The following is a 17,262-nucleotide window of genomic DNA, read 5'->3' as shown; positions in this document are numbered from 1 at the left end:
CATTGGTGGCAAATCTGCCTCTCGAGAGCCCCCTTACCTACTAATGTTTAAATTATGTCTCCGTAATCTAGCATGGGTAGGATGGTCCTCTGAATCAGAGTGAAAGAGCAGCGATAATGATAGAGGAAACCAAGTCTAGATTTAACCTTTGCCTGCAGCTTGGATATGTTCTGAGAGAAGGACAGTGTACTGTCTATCCATACTCCCAAGTACTTGTTTGAGGAGACTAACTCAAGAGAGTGATTCCTAGAGCCTGAACTTTGTTGTTGATGTAAATTGAGAAGAGCGTGGGGCCTAGGATTGAGCCTGGGGTACTTCCTTGGTGACAGGCAGCGGCTGAGACAGCAGATGTTCTGACTTTACACATTGCCCTCTTTGAGAGAGGTAGTTAGCAAACCAGGCCAAAGACCCTCAGAGACACCAATAGTCCTTAGCCGACCCACAAGAATGGAATGGTCTACCCGTATCAAAAGCTTTGGCCAAGTCAATAAAAATAACAGTACAACACTGCTTAGAGTCAATGGCAAGAGGTAACATAATTTAGGACCTTTAAGGTTGTAGTGACACATCCATAACCAAAGAAGAAACCAGATTGCGTACCATAGAGAATACTATAGACATCAAGAATGCCAGTCAGTTGATTATTGACAAGTTTTCCCAACACTTTTGATAAGCAGGGCAAGATAGAAATTGGCCTATAACAGATAGCATTAGCTTGATCTCACCCTTTAAATAAACAATGCACCGTGGCTGCCTTCCAAGCACTGGGAATCTCCCCAGAGAGGATAGACAGGTTAAAAAGGTGAGAGAGAGGCTCGGCGATGATAAGAGCTTCAACCTTAAAGAAGAAAGGATCTAAACCATCTGACCCAGATGTTTTTTTGGGGTCAAGCTTAAGGAGCTCCTTTAGCACCTCAGACTGCAGGGAGAAGCTGTGTAGGCCGGCAGGGAAAATAGAGGGAGGAGCATCAGGGCTAGTCGAATTAGAAGGGCTGGGAGATGAAGTGTTGGACGGGCAAGGAGGCATGGCTAAGTCAAATAGGATTCTTGACTTAATGAAGTGGTGATTAGTCTAGGTCCAAAAGGCTTCTTAACAGCTTCTACCCCCAAGCCATAAGACTCCTGAACAGCTAATCAAATGGCTACCCAGACTATTTGCAGGTCATGAAGGAAGGTTTGCTCATTAAAAGTTTTCAGCAAGCGTCTATAATAAATAAGGACAGGTTGTTTAACTGAGCATTACAAACACAGGCCTTTAAACAGTGATCACTAAGGTCATTACAGAAAACACCAGACTAATAGCTATCAGGATATTTGTGAGGATAACATCAAGGACAGTAGCCTTTCTGGGTGTTTGGGGTCATACCTGCACTGGATAGCCAATTCAGAATTTTTTTGTGGTTTTTTTTTAGATATTTTTCCTACTACATCTTCCTACTACTGAAAAGAGCGATAACTAACCTGCTTTTTGAAGAACATTTCTACTTCATCAAGTTGGAGGCGCAGGACATAATGCTCACCCCGGACCATGCCCTAATCCCCGAGAGTCAGAAAAGAAAAAGGTGGCTTAAGAGAGGCCAACGTGCTGGCACCCTGACGAGTTCATAAACGGCTTCTACCCTCCATTCTATTTGCAAATGTACAATCACTGGATAACAAACTGGACAAGCTCTGTTCGAGACTATCCTATCAACAGGACCTGAAGAACTGTAACGTATCCTATGTTACTCAGAGTCGTAGCTGAACAAGGACATAATATACATCTCGCTAGATTTTCTATGCATCAGCAGTACAGAACGGCAGAGATGGGTAAGTTCAAGGGGGAGGTGAGTGTTTCTTTGTTAACAACAGCTGCTCGCCTGAGTTAGAACACCTCATGATAAGCTTTAGACCATCCTATTTACCAAGAGAGTTTTAATCTATATTTTTCGTAGCCGTCTATTTACCACCAGAAACCAATGCTGGCACGAAGACTGGACAAGACAATGCTCATCCAGAGGCGGCACTCCTAGTGACCAGTGATTTTAACGCAGGGAAACTGAAATCCATCTTACCCTAATAACTACAGTCGAAAAAGCTATACATCACCTTTACTCTCCCTTGCCTTCATTTGGCAAATCTGACCATAAGTATATCCACTTGATTCCTGCTTACAAGCAAAAACTCAAACAGGAAGTACCAGTGACACTCTCAACACGAAAGTGGTCCGATGAAGTGGCTACTAAGCTACAGGTTCGCTAGCACAGACTGGAATATGTTCTGGGATTCATCCAATGGCATTGAGGAGTTTACCACATCAGTCACCAGCTTCATTAATACGTGCATCGATGACATCATCCTCACAGTGACCGTACGTACATATCCCAACCAGAAGCCATGGATTACAGGCAACATATGTGCTGAGATAAAGGCTAGAGCTGCCGCATTTAAGGAGCGGGACACTAATCCGGGTGCTTATAAGAAATCACCCTATGCTTTCCGACGAACCATCAAACCGACAAAGCGTCAACACAGGACTAAGATCAAATCCTACTGCACCAGCTCTGAAGCCCGTCGGATGTGGCAGGGCTGGCAAACGTTAAAAAAAAAGGAGAGCCGCACACTCTAGGAGCTCAGATGAAAAAATATTTATGTCCAACGTTTCGACAGACAAGCTGTCTTCATCAGGGTATAACGACAAACACTGCGAGATGACTCATTTATATAGTGTCAAAAAACACACACAGGTGTCTGTAATCATGGCCAGTTGTGGCCTGATATCATTGGTTATTTATCATATATTTAAATAGCATACAAAAAACATAAATGGATAGCATACGATCATAGATACAACTTGGCTACATAAGCCTACAAACATTTACAATAGCAAAATCACAATAATCACAAAAATTGCTTCAGATCAAAGTCTACGTTGAGACTGAAGGGAGCAAGGGTCTTTAAATTAAAGATCCATGCAGCCTCTTGTTTTAGCAATACATTGTCGAGGTCACACCCTCTCCTAGGGAGGGTGACATGTTCGATGCCAATATAACGTAGAGACAAAATCGAGTGGGTTTCTTCCAAAAAGTGGGCTGCAACTGGGTAAGTCGAGTTTTTGCACCTAATGGTGCTACAGTGCTCTGGCAAACTATCACGGATTACAAAGGGAAACCCCGCTGCGAGCTGCCCAGTGACACGACCCTACCAGGTGAGCTAAATGCATTCTATTCTCACTTTGAAGAAAGCAAAACTGAATCATGCATGAGAGCACCAGCTGTTCCAGATGACTGTGTGATAATTCTCTCTGTAGCCAACAAGAGTAAGACCTTTAAACAGGTTAACATTCACAAGGCCGCAGGTCCAGACGGATTACCAGGGCATGTACTGACCAGCTGGCAAGTGTCTTAACCAACATTTTCAACCTCTCCCTGACCCAGTCAGTAATACCTACATGTTTCAAGCAGACCACCATAGTCCCTGTGCCCAAGAACGTCAAAGTAACCTGTCTAAATGTATATTACTCCGTAGCACTCACATCTGTAGCAATGAAATGCTTTGAAAGGCTGGTCATGGCTCACACCATCACCCAGCCACACTGGACCCACTCCAATTCACATACCGCCCCAACAGATCCACAGATGACACAATCTCTATTGCACTCCACACTGCCCTTTCCCACCTGGACAAGAGGAACACCTATGAGATAATATTGTTAATTGACTACAGCTCAGCATTCATCACTAAGTTAAGGACCCTGGGATTGATCACCTCCCTCTGCAACTGTATCCTGGACATCCTGATGGGCCGCTCCCAGGTGGTAAGGGAAGGCAAAAACACATATGCCATGCTGACCCTCAACATGGGGGACCCTCAGGGGTGCGTGCTTAGTCCCCTCCTGTACACCCACGACTGTGTGGCCTCGCACGACTCTGACGACACAACGGTGGTGGGCCTGATCACAGACGAGGATGAGACAGTCTATAGGGAGGAGGTCAGAGACCTGGCAGTGTGTTGCCAGGACAACAACCTCTCCCTCAACTTCAGCAAGACAAAGGAGCTGATCACAGACTGCAAGAAATGGAGCACTCCCCCATTCACATCAACAGGGCTGTAGTGGAATGGGTCGAAAGCTTCGAGTTCCTCAGTGTCCACGTCACTAAGGATTAATCATGGTCCACACACATCAACACAGTTGTAAAGAGGGCACGGCAATGCCTCTTACCCCTCAGGAGGCTGAAAAGATTTGGCTTGGGCCCTCAGATCCTCAAACATTTCTACAGCTGCACCACTGAGAGCATCTTGACAGGCTGCATCACCGCTTGCTATGGCAACTGCTTGGCATTCCGACCACAAGGCGCTACAGAGGATAATGCGTACGGCCCAGCACATCAGGAGGGCCGAGCTTCAAGCCATCCAGGATCTTCATACCAGGCAGTGTCAGGGGAAGGTCCTAAAATTTGTCCAAGACTCCAGCCACCCAAGTCATAGACTGTTCCCTCTGCTACCCATGGCAAGCATTACCGATGCTTGCCATGTGAGGTAACTACCGATACTTGACAGTGAGGTAACTAATTGGTGTCTACAGTGACGATCAACTCTCTCTCTCAGACTCAGTTCTTCTCTGTCACCGGGCTCTATCATTCTCATGTACATAGAAGGAAGGTAGCTATAGAATTCTCCTGCAACTCTGCAAGTTTCATTTCGAATTCTGGAGCCGGCAGCGAAGCCAAGGGAAACTCTCACGGCTGCTTGTGTTCATCAAGAGTATATGTGTGCTTTCTGTTTGCTACACGTGTGTGTCTGCTGTGTGATTGTATGTGTGTGTGTTTTACTGCATGTGTATGCACACACAAGTCGTGTGTGTATGACTGCATCTTTATTCCAATGTAATCATCCTCTCATCCACTCCAAATGGAGAAGTGAATCTCAGTGGAGGGAGGGAGCGGAGAGGAGGAGAGGCGTAGAGAGAGGCTTTAGAATCTGTTTACGATATTATGGAGATAAAGTCACCTCCACATAATTCATGACACGGGGAGCGAGATAAGGGGATTAGGCATGCGAACCAGTCCCGTGTGATGCTTTTATCATAACAGACCAAGTGCAGGCTGACGACTTGTGTGTTGGTGTCTGTAAGAGTGTGTGTGTTGCCTTTGTGTTTATGCCTGCATATACAGAAGGGAATTGGCGATTGGAGTTGACAGCAGAGTCATCATCAGAGTGGATTATATCTGCTCTGCCTGGGTATTGCTGCTCCCCTACTTCACCGAGACACACATTACCATAGGGACACGCTTTGTATTAAGCTCCGGTGTTAAGTCGACATCGGCTGCTGGAAGCAAACGCACGTGACAAAATCAATGTTGTTTTTCTCTCCCTACACTTCCTCAAGGTCGTGTCTTTACTCGGCAGCGAACACAATACAATACTTACTTATTTTTTTCTTCTTCTGGCCCTCAGCAGAGACACTGTTCTGTCACACTGACTGGCATGATAATGGCACCCTTAGGCAAAGGTAGAGGCTATTGAGGCCATAGAGACATACTGTGCACTATAAAATGCTTCATTGACACATAGGGATGTCTGTCTCAGGCCATTCTAAAGGTTTGATGTCTCTGAGCCTTCTTGTCGCTGTTGATGACCTTTGAGGATACATTTTGTCTTCTACATTCCTTCACATTTTCTTCTTTGTTATGATTGCCAGTTCAGCCCGTTATTGGTAGGTGACCCTCAGACTAGAGGCAGCAACATCTTCAGCTATGTTCACGATGCTTTCTATCTGAACATAGATCTGTGCCCCCGCAAATGTCAATGTAAGTGCCCACACTCCCTCTCCAGTGTATTGAACATGAACACTAGTAAGCACTTTACCCACCCTTTAGTTTTCAAAGTGACCCAACACATAGCCATACACCGCGGCGGAGAAAAGCATAGCGGTACTATGCTTGTCCTTAAACCACCCTTTGACATTAAACTCCAGTCATTATGAAGCTCTCTATAATTTCATCACTCTAGTGTGAAACAAGATGGCACACCTGTCAAAACACAACAAACTCAGCACGGTAATGCAGTCAAAAGCCTAACCTGTACATGCAACCAGCCGGCTGTGGAAGCTACTTTACATTCAACAGCAGCACAAACGATGACTATGGAAGAACTGAAGATGAAGAAGAAAAGCATCCTATGTTCTACTCTTTTACCTTCCTACCTACGTTTCTGGGGCTGGTTAGGATTGTTACTAAGGTCAGCGGCGCTGCATGGGGCAGAATAGTATACATGTTGAGGCCAGGTGCTATTCTAATCAGGAATGAAGCTGAACTTTTGGGATGTTTGACCTATGGCACCTTTGTGTTACTTTTCACATCGATACTTTTCACATTGGGTCCCAGTATGCCTTGACTCAGAGTGAATTTAGTAATACTTTGGGGCAGTACACTGTGGTACACCTACTGTGCTCTTCTACCTGCCTTCCTGTCCATCTCTCCATTCCCTGCTATCTAATGATGAGCGGGTGGAGAACAGTAGCACTGAACACACACAGACACACATGAACACACACACACACACACGAACACACACACACACATGAACACACACACACACACACACACACACACACACACGCACGCACGCACGCCACACACACACACACACACACACACACACACACACACACACACACACACACACACACACATTACCATTCACAGTCACATCTCTTAAAACATCCATTTATCCCACATGCTCCTGCTCCAAAACCGGCCAATGAAAGCTCACGCTCATAATTCATGCAATAAAAGGAGGGCTTAGTCTTCCATTTATTTCCTGAATAGTTTTGTTAAGTTTCAATGCATCACTGTCAGTAGTGATAGAGTGAGTTTGGAAGCATGTCTTTTGGTGCTTCGCCAGAGCCGCCCAGATCAATTGTTCATCGACAGCTGAGATGAGCTTTCATTGTTCAGAGAAGTGAAGTCTTACACAGGCTGTCACTGCCATCAACTGGCTAGAACCAGTATTACACACACTTTCTGTCATCTGCAGAACAACTGTCAGCATCAACTAGATGTTGTTATTCTTACTCACAAACATAAGACAACACTGAAAACCAAGTTCCCAAAGAAGGACAACAATAAAAGTTATACATTATAAACTGGGGGAACTAACTTGAGTCTCTGCCGTCTTCAGTCTGTGATCTAGTCCCTTGGTTCCCCAACATATTGTTCAGTAGAAGGGCTGGCAGGTCTGGGTTGTATCCAGCGGCCAGTTCATATTAGTTTCCTCACCTGCTAGCTACAGATTGTAACACCAGATAATGTGATTAAACATTTTGTTGAGGAAACCATTATACTGGGAGTTACATGTTTGCCTATACAAAACGTCAGCAGCGATTTTTCAACTAAGCTGGTATTGGCGATACTATCTTTGTCCTCGATTTGTGGAAACTAGAGTCTCAAAATGTCCGTGTCCAGTTGCCGGGGTCCGTTTGAATTTAGAAAATGCTCCGTTATTAAAATAAATATATTTTTTCCCTACATGAAGCAACTCAACAATGTGTATGCTGCCATCTTGTCTTTTTCAAATCTTCTCTAATTGACTGGGACAGGTGGGTCCACCCCAAAGTGCTACATGTCATGATGACAGATACCTGTCTCGATCAATGAGAGAAGAGCAGTTGTTGTGGGGGGTGCTTTGCTCAAGAGCACAACTGCAGGCATCTAGGATTTGATATCAGTTGCTAGCTCAATTCAGCAAACTGTCAGACCCAAGACTCAAACTGGCAACCACACAAAGTTGCCCTCAGAACAGCCTCAATTCGTCGGGGAATGGCCTCTACAATGTGTCGAGAGCGTTCCACAGGGATGCTGGCCCATGTTGACTCCAATGCTTCACACAGTTGTGTCAAGTTTGCTGGATGTCCTCTGGGTGGTGGACCATTCTTGATACACACAGGAAACAGCTGAGCGTGAAAAACCCAGCAGCATTTTAGACCTATTAAACACGGATACCTTCACTCCCCTTTAAGACCTATTAAACATGGATACCTTCACTCCCCTTTAAGGCCTATTAAACATGGATACCTTCACTCCTCTTTAAGGCCTATTAAACATGGATACCTTCACTCCCCTTTAAGGCCTATTAAACATGGATACCTTCACTCCTCTTTAAGGCCTATTAAACATGGATACCTTCACTCCCCTTTAAGGCCTATTAAACATGGATACCTTCACTCCCCTTTAAGGCCTATTAAACATGGATACCTTCACTCCCCTTTAAGGCCTATTAAACATGGATACCTTCACTCCCCTTTAAGACCTATTAAACATGGATACCTTCACTCCTCTTTAAGGCCTATTAAACATGGATACCTTCACTCCCCTTTAAGGCCTATTAAACATGGATACCTTCACTCCCCTTTAAGGCCTATTAAACATGGATACCTTCACTCCCCTTTAAGGCCTATTAAACATGGATACCTTCACTCCCCTTTAAGACCTATTAAACATGGATACCTTCACTCCTCTTTAAGGCCTATTAAACATGGATACCTTCACTCCCCTTTAAGGCCTATTAAACATGGATACCTTCACTCCCCTTTAAGGCCTATTAAACACGGATACCTTCACTCCCCTTTAAGACCTATTAAACACGAGTACCTTCACCTAAACCAATCCGGCAAACTGTTAAATGTGCTGAAGTCATGTGTGCAAATGAGGGGATAAGATACACACGTACGTTACATGTCACATATGTCTGCCTGATTCAAAGGATGTTATCCTCTAGTATACACTGTAATGATCCCAAAAACGGCACACCTATTCCCTAGTGCACTATTTTTGACTAGAGCCCTAGTCAAAAGTACTGCACTGTATAGGAAATAGGGTGCCATTTCAGACGCACCCTCGGTCTAGCCTTTCTGTGATATGGGGAATGTCATCTAAGCTGCTCTAGTCTATATCTGATCGAGGCTTGTTTCTCTTCTCACACTACCTTAAGGTCAGACTCTGGCTGTCTTTGATTGGCCAAGGGCTTCAGTCTATCTGCTAAGGATGAGAAGTTCACCGGGGTTAGCGAGAGTTTGCTGAACACGTTTTCATTTGGTACACCGTATCCACAAATGTAATATGCTATTTAAATGCCACGGGTAAAGGTTAGCCAGTATAGAGAGAACATGCATAATCTTTCCCCAGGTCGGCGAATGTTTGTGACATGATATCATGCACTCTTCTTCAAGCCAAGCTATGTGGTATAGTCGGGTATAGTAAAGCCATTCTATTTGTGTGGATAGATGGAAACTTTGTTTTTTTCTGCTGGTAACGTAAATCCATTTCAATTCCATGCACAGCACCAGAGGTGTGTATAAACGGAATCCTTGTAGGCATGTACGTACCCACTGGGCAAAATCTGGTTGAATCAATGTTGTTTCCACGTAATAAAAAGAAATAATGTGATGATGTTGAATCAACGTGGAAAACTGATTGGATTCGCAAAAAGTCATCAAGGTAAGGGAATTTACTCTTTTTTTCACCCAACTTTCAACCTAAATCCAATGACATGTTGAGTTTTTCGTTGTTGATTTCACATCGAATTCCCGTTAGTGATGTAAATCAAAAACTAGATGTTGAAATGACGTCTGTGCCCAGTGGGTATACAGGTATATACATATACAGCTCTGACATAAATACATAAATAAAGAAATGGACTCGGGGTTTAATTATTAACAAGTACACAAGTGTATTTTATTTAACGCAAGCAAGTTTGTTCCTACAATAAAAAAAAAAGCCACTGTTTAAGCCGTTGGCACATGTATGTACAAAACAGATTATGAAGAATCGTACAGCCTGCTACAAAGCATTCTTAGTGTAAGTACAAAAGACTAATATGGGAGGAGAAAGCAGAAAGCATTGTCAGGTTAATACTGAAGAAGTGAATACGCAACATCATAACAAGTAGTATCTGTTTTATAAGACATGGTTTTCAAAAAATGAATATGACAAACGAAAGGAGGAAGGGAAACAAAATCATTCCCTACAACCTAATAGGCTATTTGTTTACTTAGCATAACACTGTTAGCGTAGGATCCGCAATACTGAAGCGTATAAGAAATCAGTTGACTCAGACAGTCCAAGCGTAAAAATGAGAAATGAAAATTATAAAGAGAGATGATATTTTGACTTTTTGAATCAGTTAAAAACTATTACCACTGAATGAATGCATAACCATGCCACAAATAACAACTAGATTCACGGTTCTTTTTACCTAGATAATACAAGTCATTTTTTTATTGGTTAATAACCAAATGTTGCATGGCTACAGTACAGAGATTCAGCTTCAAATCCAAACGCACGTAACATCTAGAAAGACCTCACCATGGTTGAATTAGTGCACCAAAAAAAATAGTTGTTCTTTTTTGATAGCAACGGAATGATGAAACGCTGTACTGCAAAACTAGAGTAGTAGAAAGAGTTAAGACAGAGTTTGGTCCATACTCAAGAGTAATATAATTGTAATTGTTTTATTGACATTTCATGTTTTTTAGTATAGCTTCACAGACAGTCAGGGTTTGGGTCAGTTTTATTTCAATTCAGTAAATTCAGCAAGAATTTCAGTTTATTTCCAGAATTGACTGGACTTGAATGCAATTGAACCCAACCCTGCAGACGGTTAAGTTATCTCTCAATGTGATATTCAACTTTTTCCACGTGTAGCAATACGACCGTTTCAGGCCTAAAGCTTGTTTATCCGCTTGCCGTCTAGATTTGGTTACCATATTTATTTCACTGGTATCTCTGAAATGGACGTTCACAAGAATATCACCAAACTTTGACCAATGAAATGAATGACCTGAAATTGAAGTGTATCACATATATGTATATATTTATATACCGTAGATATATATATAGAGCAGAATACTGACCAAAAAAACATCTCATATTTTTTCTTCTGATAACTTGTATTTAAAAAGTTGAAGATTAAAACATATAAAAATTAAACCTGTAAAATGTTATTTGCATGTGAGTTATGGCTTGCGATGGATGAGAAAAGTCGTTTTCTACAGAGTTTCCCCCACAGCGAAATCCTGAAAGGCCATTCTATCAGATGTATTTCTACGTCATGTCATTCCCACTACCCTCTTCTTCTTCCTCCTTATACTACATATCATCATCTTCATCACTCCGCTGACTTGCCACTCAAACAACTGTTTTCTTTTCACAGTTTCAGAACACTATTATTATTGACAGACAATCAGTGTTCTTCACTTTGAATGACTAGGCTACTCAACAAAGCTAGCATACATTTCTGACAGTTAGGCCAAGCTACAGTTATAGCAATATGTAAAAAGTCACTTTAAGGTACTTTTTTTTTGTTTGAAAATCTCTGGCACTCCCAAACCAATAAAGAATTTTCTGAAAAAAGATTCTGTACATAGTTTTTATACCGGTGATGCTTACTGTTTCGGAAGCTTATTATGCTGTAATTTACCTGTAAATTATACAAGTTTGGTCACATTTTGGTCTTGTTAAGTGGATATGTTGAAATAAAATGGATGTTAAGACCTATGTATGATTGGAGGTCCGTTGGATGACGAGTGTTTCGGAACGTATAAATATATTACACGGAAATGTGAATTAAAAAGCGATAAAAACTCAACAGCCCCCCAGCCCGACCCCTCCTAAAACCAAACATAAATAAATGGAAGTACTCGACGTCGAGATATAGAACAACATGGTAAAAAGCAATGACACATTGTAAAAAGATGTGCTACTACTAACATACAAAATGCAAATGGGAAAAAAGAGGGGAAGAGGTAGAAGAGGAGAGAGAGGGAAAAGGTAGGGTATAAGAAGAAGAAAGGGTAGAGGAAAGGGAGGAGTAAGAGCGGGAGAAATAGAAAGGAAATCTCAATACAGGAAAGAAGGGTTCGTCAGAGAAGACACACGATATCCCGTAGGAACGACTTGTCTCGTCACACCCGTAAGCTTAGTGAAGTCGAAACCACCCACAACACGACACCACAAACCCCCCTTACACTTGTGCCCCTACGAACATAAACACCAGACATTGAATAGCTTGTGTGGTTTCTGTGTGTGTGTTCTGCTGCGTGTGTGTCATGGACGTGTGTGTGTGTTGGAGAGGGAGGGAAGGATAGGGGGACGGGACGGGGGGACGGGGGACGGCGTGTGCTTTAGGTGTAGGCATTGAGACGCTCTTTAGAGCGGGTGGAGTGGATGTCGTGGAGCTCCTGCTCCTCCTTGGACTTGATGTCCTCGTACTTCTGCATCCGGCACGCGTCCTTCACGTAGGCCCAGTTAGCGGACAGTACCATTAGGTAGTGGACCTGTATTAGAGGGACACATGGGTTACAGGGATGTTAGTGGGACGATTGTTAACCCCTCGACCAAGCCTGTACCTCAGGGGAGAGTTTATTGATTAATGAATTAGGCTGAAACAGAATTAGTTAGATAATTAGACAAAGCTATAACCAAAAACCCAAAGCAGATCTTTTAGTGGCGCTGCGCCTTCACTGGTTTAAAACCAAAACAAACCAACCAAAATTGAAGTGATGGATTAGTTGATCAACCTTATTCTTTAGTGAGCTCTGTGTCTGTTACGGCCGTGTCAGCATTTGTGCTCGTCAGGTGCACGGGGCGTGACAGGAGAGCTCGGTTATCAACATACCTATCGATAGCAACCAGAGGAGCTTGGTTATTATAATCAGCGGTGCCAGCAAAGCATATTTTAGTGAATAACAACAGAATCATGTGACGTGACCGATGACAGAGCTGGCGATGCTTTGGGGGCGACCCCTAAGCTCCTAGGTTCAGAGTTCAGTTCGGCCATGTTGATATCGAGGCGGTCGGCTCCTCTCAGCTCCTGACGGCGTACAGTGATGTCACTGAGACCACTGAGGTCAGGGGTAAAGGTGATGGGCCAACCGATAGGCCCCCGTCAGAAGCGGGTGCAGTATTTGCCCAGACTCTGAGACGTCAGGAGGACATTGTTACGGATAAGGACCGTGGCAGCTGACGCCTGTCCGCATCAGACCAGAGAGAAAGAGAAAAGGAGAGAAGCAGTTATTGGACTCTGGGTCGCGTTCATTAGGCACCAAATGGAAGAAGAAGGACTGAAACAGGAAGCGACTACGTTGAGTGCCCTACCTAAGGAACATATCCCTGATGTGTTTCTGCAGTAACTCTTTCCTCCACTGAGTGGCAGTGAGGTGTCAGTGATCAGCCAACCAGAGCATCTGCTGCAGAGGTTCTGAAGAAGTAGTTATGAGGTAATTAAATAAAGAAAAACACCTGCACTCTGGTCCAGTTCTAGGATTTATGGCCATTGGCCAAGTGTATGGCATTTATCTATTGATGATATTGTGTTGTAATGACGATGTGAAGATTAACATGCCCAACGAATTCCCTAAGCTTGGGATAATGAAGTTATTCTATTCTTTTGTTATATAATGGCATGACTCAAACTCATCATGAATAAACAGATTCGCCTAGATAGATACAGACAGTACTTCCTTCATACAATCTCACAGTGATCTAAGATCATTTATCATGGAAAATATTAGACGAGAAGATGGTACATCAATATTATCTACGCAAATTGATTTCTTACCCCAGAACTAACACAAACACGCTTGGGTGAGTCATCCCATTGTGTATTACCATAGACATCCACCGGGTGGCCAAAGAGCACACAGTTGGGCCACGGATACAGACTTTGTGTTGCAAAGAGCCGCTCCCGCCCAAATTGATTACCATTTCATTTTCTCTCGTCTTTTATAGTCTTCAGACAACGCAGCAACAATGTCCTATTTGTAGATTTAAAACATTACGTCATGGGTCTAAGGACTGGAAATGTATGGCGTTTATATTTTGTGGTAACAGGAAGCTGTTATGGGCATATCTATTTGATGACAACCAAACCATAAGAAACTAGTGTCATTGATGTTTTGACAAAACATTTCTCTGTTATTTTCACAGTGAACATATGTTTTTGTTTAAAAAGGAACTAGATACCGAATAACAGCCTTCATTAAATGTGTATCCTTCCACCCTGGCTACAGACGCAGCAGTCTTCTCCAGTGAATATGGTTGCTCCAGTCCTCACCATCACTTAGCTGCTCTCAACAAGCTCCTTTCTTCTTCCCCAGTTTCCATGGCAACTGCGCCCTGTGCTTCTCCATCGCTAGGTTAACACCTCCCCTCTAATCAACAGCTCTCTCTCTCCCCCCTCTCGCGCTCTCTTTCTCTCTCTCTCTCTATCGCTATGTGTTACTCTGTGTGTCTCTCTCTCTCTCTGTGTCTCTCTCTCTCTCTCGCTCTCTCTCTCAATCACTCAGTGTCTCTCTCTGTCTGTTTCTCTCTGTGTCTATCACTCGATCACTCTGCCTCTGTTTTGCACTTTCTCGATCTACCTCGCTCTTAACACTGGGAGGACCTCTTTCAAAGTCAGCAGCATAAAAAACAGTCCGTTTTTCCTCCCGATTACCAATCTCTTGAATCCCTAGTCGTATAACCTTTGGTATGCCCCCACACAACAAGACAATCCTCTCTCACTAAGGTTTACCCTGCCTGCCTATCTTTATGTGTTCAGACAGAGGGGATGGAACAGAGTGGCGATGCTATCAACAGACATTTAAGGACCAATAGGCAGGTCACACAACCCTCAGACATAAAGTAGAGCTGTCATTGTCTCACCATGGCGATAACTGCAGCCCCAGCCCCGGCCAGAGCACAGACGAACAGGTGGAACGTCATGTCCAGCTGAAAGACAATCAAACACAACACAGCTTTATTAGTCACCAGGAAATAAAGACAATATACAACATCAGTGCTTGCTTTGTTGGTATTCAAAATGGGACACAAAGCATCGTTCCAACCTGTAATGTCTGTGTTTACAATATTGCCAGGTCATGTTGAGATTAAAAAACTAAATCACAGAGTGGTTGCTTTGAGAGTGAGATAGGGCAAGATTTATTAAGATTTGTCCCAGTGCAATATTAGCTCACTTTTTCAAAGGGAATTAAACGGAGGTAAGACAAAAGGATAAAGGAGGCTAAAGGTTAAAGAAAAAGACAGACTAATCTTTATTACGCTATGTTTTTTGTTCCCTTTCCACAAGAGGTTAAAGTTCAAACCCCTAGAAATCTGGAACACTCATCACACTCACACAAATCACAATTTAAAATGACAGCAGTGTTCCTATAGCAGTGTTCCCAATCCTAGTCCTGGGGTCCCAAAGGGGTGCACATTTTGTGTTTTTGACCTTACACTGACACACCTAATTCAAATCAAAGGCTTGACGATGAGTTGATTGGTTGAATCAAGTGTGTGAGCGTTAGGGCAAAAAACAAAAAGTGCATTTTGGTCCCCAGAGGCAGGATCGGGAAACACTTCCCTAAAGCATTTATGATTTGAGAAACATATTCCACCTCTATGGACAGACAGCCTTCAATGTGAGAGAGGAGCCTAACCCCTGAGGTGCGGCGATCACTAAAGGTTACAGCCAACAGAACCTCGCCTCCGCCCTTCATCGCTCCCCAGCCACACACACACACCCTTACCTCGTTAGACTCACACATCTTAAAGAACTTCTCGGAGCCCGTGCACACCTTCCTCTCCTCCCCGATAGTTACCATGCCTGCGAAAAAACAACATTCAATTTCACATTTACATTTCAGTGACTTAGCTTGGCAAGCGCTTCGATCCCCAGAGACCTAACAACAGCTACTGCAGCGAGTTACAACAAACACTCTTGTTAAAGGGCTGTAAAATAGATCTCCTTCGGGAGCATTAAATAACTGCAATGAAATGTAAAAAATATTTATTGAATTGTGTGTCCGCGAAGTGAGAAGACTAAACGACACACTATTCAGTACAGTATGCTCTATAGGTCATTGTCTTGTCAGACATCTTATCCACGTTCATGATAGAACACAAAGAAACAAACAATAAAATAAACAATGGAAATAAACCACCAAAGCCCTGGTTAACCACTGCCAGTGTCAGTGACTGTGTACGTATACTGTAAATGGCAACAGTGGCGGCGCCACCCGGGCCCGCCCTTACCAAACTGGCGCAGGTCCAGGCAGAGGTTGGCGCCCTCCACCACAGTGGTGTTCTGACAGATGGTCCAGATGTTGAAGTACATGAAGACGGGCAGCGAGGTGAAGGCTGTCACACCCAACCAGGCCAGGAAGAAGATATAGGTCAACATAATGAACTGCAGGAAGAAACGGAGGACACAAGAGAGAATGGTTCATTAGAGAGAGAGGGAAAGAGAGAGAGTGTTAGAGAAGAGCACAGAAGGAAATGAGGGAGGAGAATAAAGAGAGGGAAGAGAAGAGAGGGAGGAAGGAGGAGAAGGAAGAGAAGGACAATTCATTAGAAAGAGAGAGGGAGGGGAAGAGAGGGAGGAAGGAGGAGAAGGAAGTGAAGGACGGTCCATTAGAAAGAGAGAGAAGATGACAGTTGTAAGTCGGTAGAAGGCTGACTGACTCATCAGCTGTCATTAGCATTGGGCCATAATTCAAAGAAGAGACATCTTAAACTGTAAATTCTCCATCACCAGATCTCTAATCCCGTCTCTCGGGTACTTCCTCCAGAAAGACGTGTCCTAATTGTCTACCCGAATGCTTATACCCATCCAACGCCTTCAGAAATACAGGGAGCGGATAGGGCGCAGAAGATAAGGGTTGATTTAAGTGTATTTCTTACCCAGGCGGAGACGCACCGTCCGCAGGCGGTGATCTTGAAGTCTCCGTACAGGTCCCTGATGGCGCCGGTGGTGAAGAAGCCCTCCACCATGAGCAGGATGCCGTAGACGAAGAATGCCGCCGCCACGCCGTAGATGACATACTTCAAGATATCAATCCTGCGGAGGAAGAAAGAGAGACAGGAACAGAGCGATGGGATCACTCAGTTGGTGTGGCTAGCACACCAAGACTAGCGGTTTCATTCCCAGGAACCATAGAACTAGGAATTAGAATACTAATTAAATAATCATTTAATAGGATCTGGGCAGGAACATACAAAGATCCATTTTTGGAATCAAAACATTGCTAAACAATACAGATGTGTGCATTGAGTGTGCGGGCCATTTAGTACAGTACTTCACTATTACATGTTTTTTTAGGCCCAGCAGCCCCATTTGTAGTCCAAGTGCATTGGACTACAAATTATATTACTTCCAGCAGTGACAGACAGTATTCTGACTGTATACTGCAGTCAGTTTGCTTCCACAGTCATTCTGAATTTTTTCCTTGCTTGGACTAGTGGA

The 17,262-nt window shown here is 43.5% G+C and overlaps 1 protein-coding gene across 3 annotated transcripts in view; it reads right to left on the bottom strand.

Moving 5' to 3' along the window:
- Positions 1–9,683: 9,683 nt before the first annotated feature.
- The window catches only part of LOC106610164 (neuronal membrane glycoprotein M6-a), a 73,146-nt gene continuing 65,567 nt past the window's right edge, over positions 9,684–17,262 (bottom strand). For 2 of the 3 annotated variants that reach the window (XM_014209344.2, XM_014209343.2), the window contains exons 3-7: positions 16,701–16,857; positions 16,053–16,206; positions 15,548–15,624; positions 14,682–14,747; positions 9,684–12,313 (exon numbers count right to left, since the gene is read on the bottom strand). In XM_014209344.2, the coding sequence (XP_014064819.1) occupies positions 12,161–12,313; positions 14,682–14,747; positions 15,548–15,624; positions 16,053–16,206; positions 16,701–16,857 (607 nt within the window). In that variant the 3' untranslated portion in view covers positions 9,684–12,160. The other variant, XM_014209345.2, reaches the window with a different exon arrangement.

The sequence above is a fragment of the Salmo salar genome, chromosome ssa08 (assembly GCF_905237065.1).
Source record: "Salmo salar chromosome ssa08, Ssal_v3.1, whole genome shotgun sequence".
NCBI classification, from domain to species: domain Eukaryota; kingdom Metazoa; phylum Chordata; class Actinopteri; order Salmoniformes; family Salmonidae; genus Salmo; species Salmo salar.
Note: the sequence above shows the minus strand (reverse complement) of the source record. Positions and strands in the feature narration are given on the sequence as shown.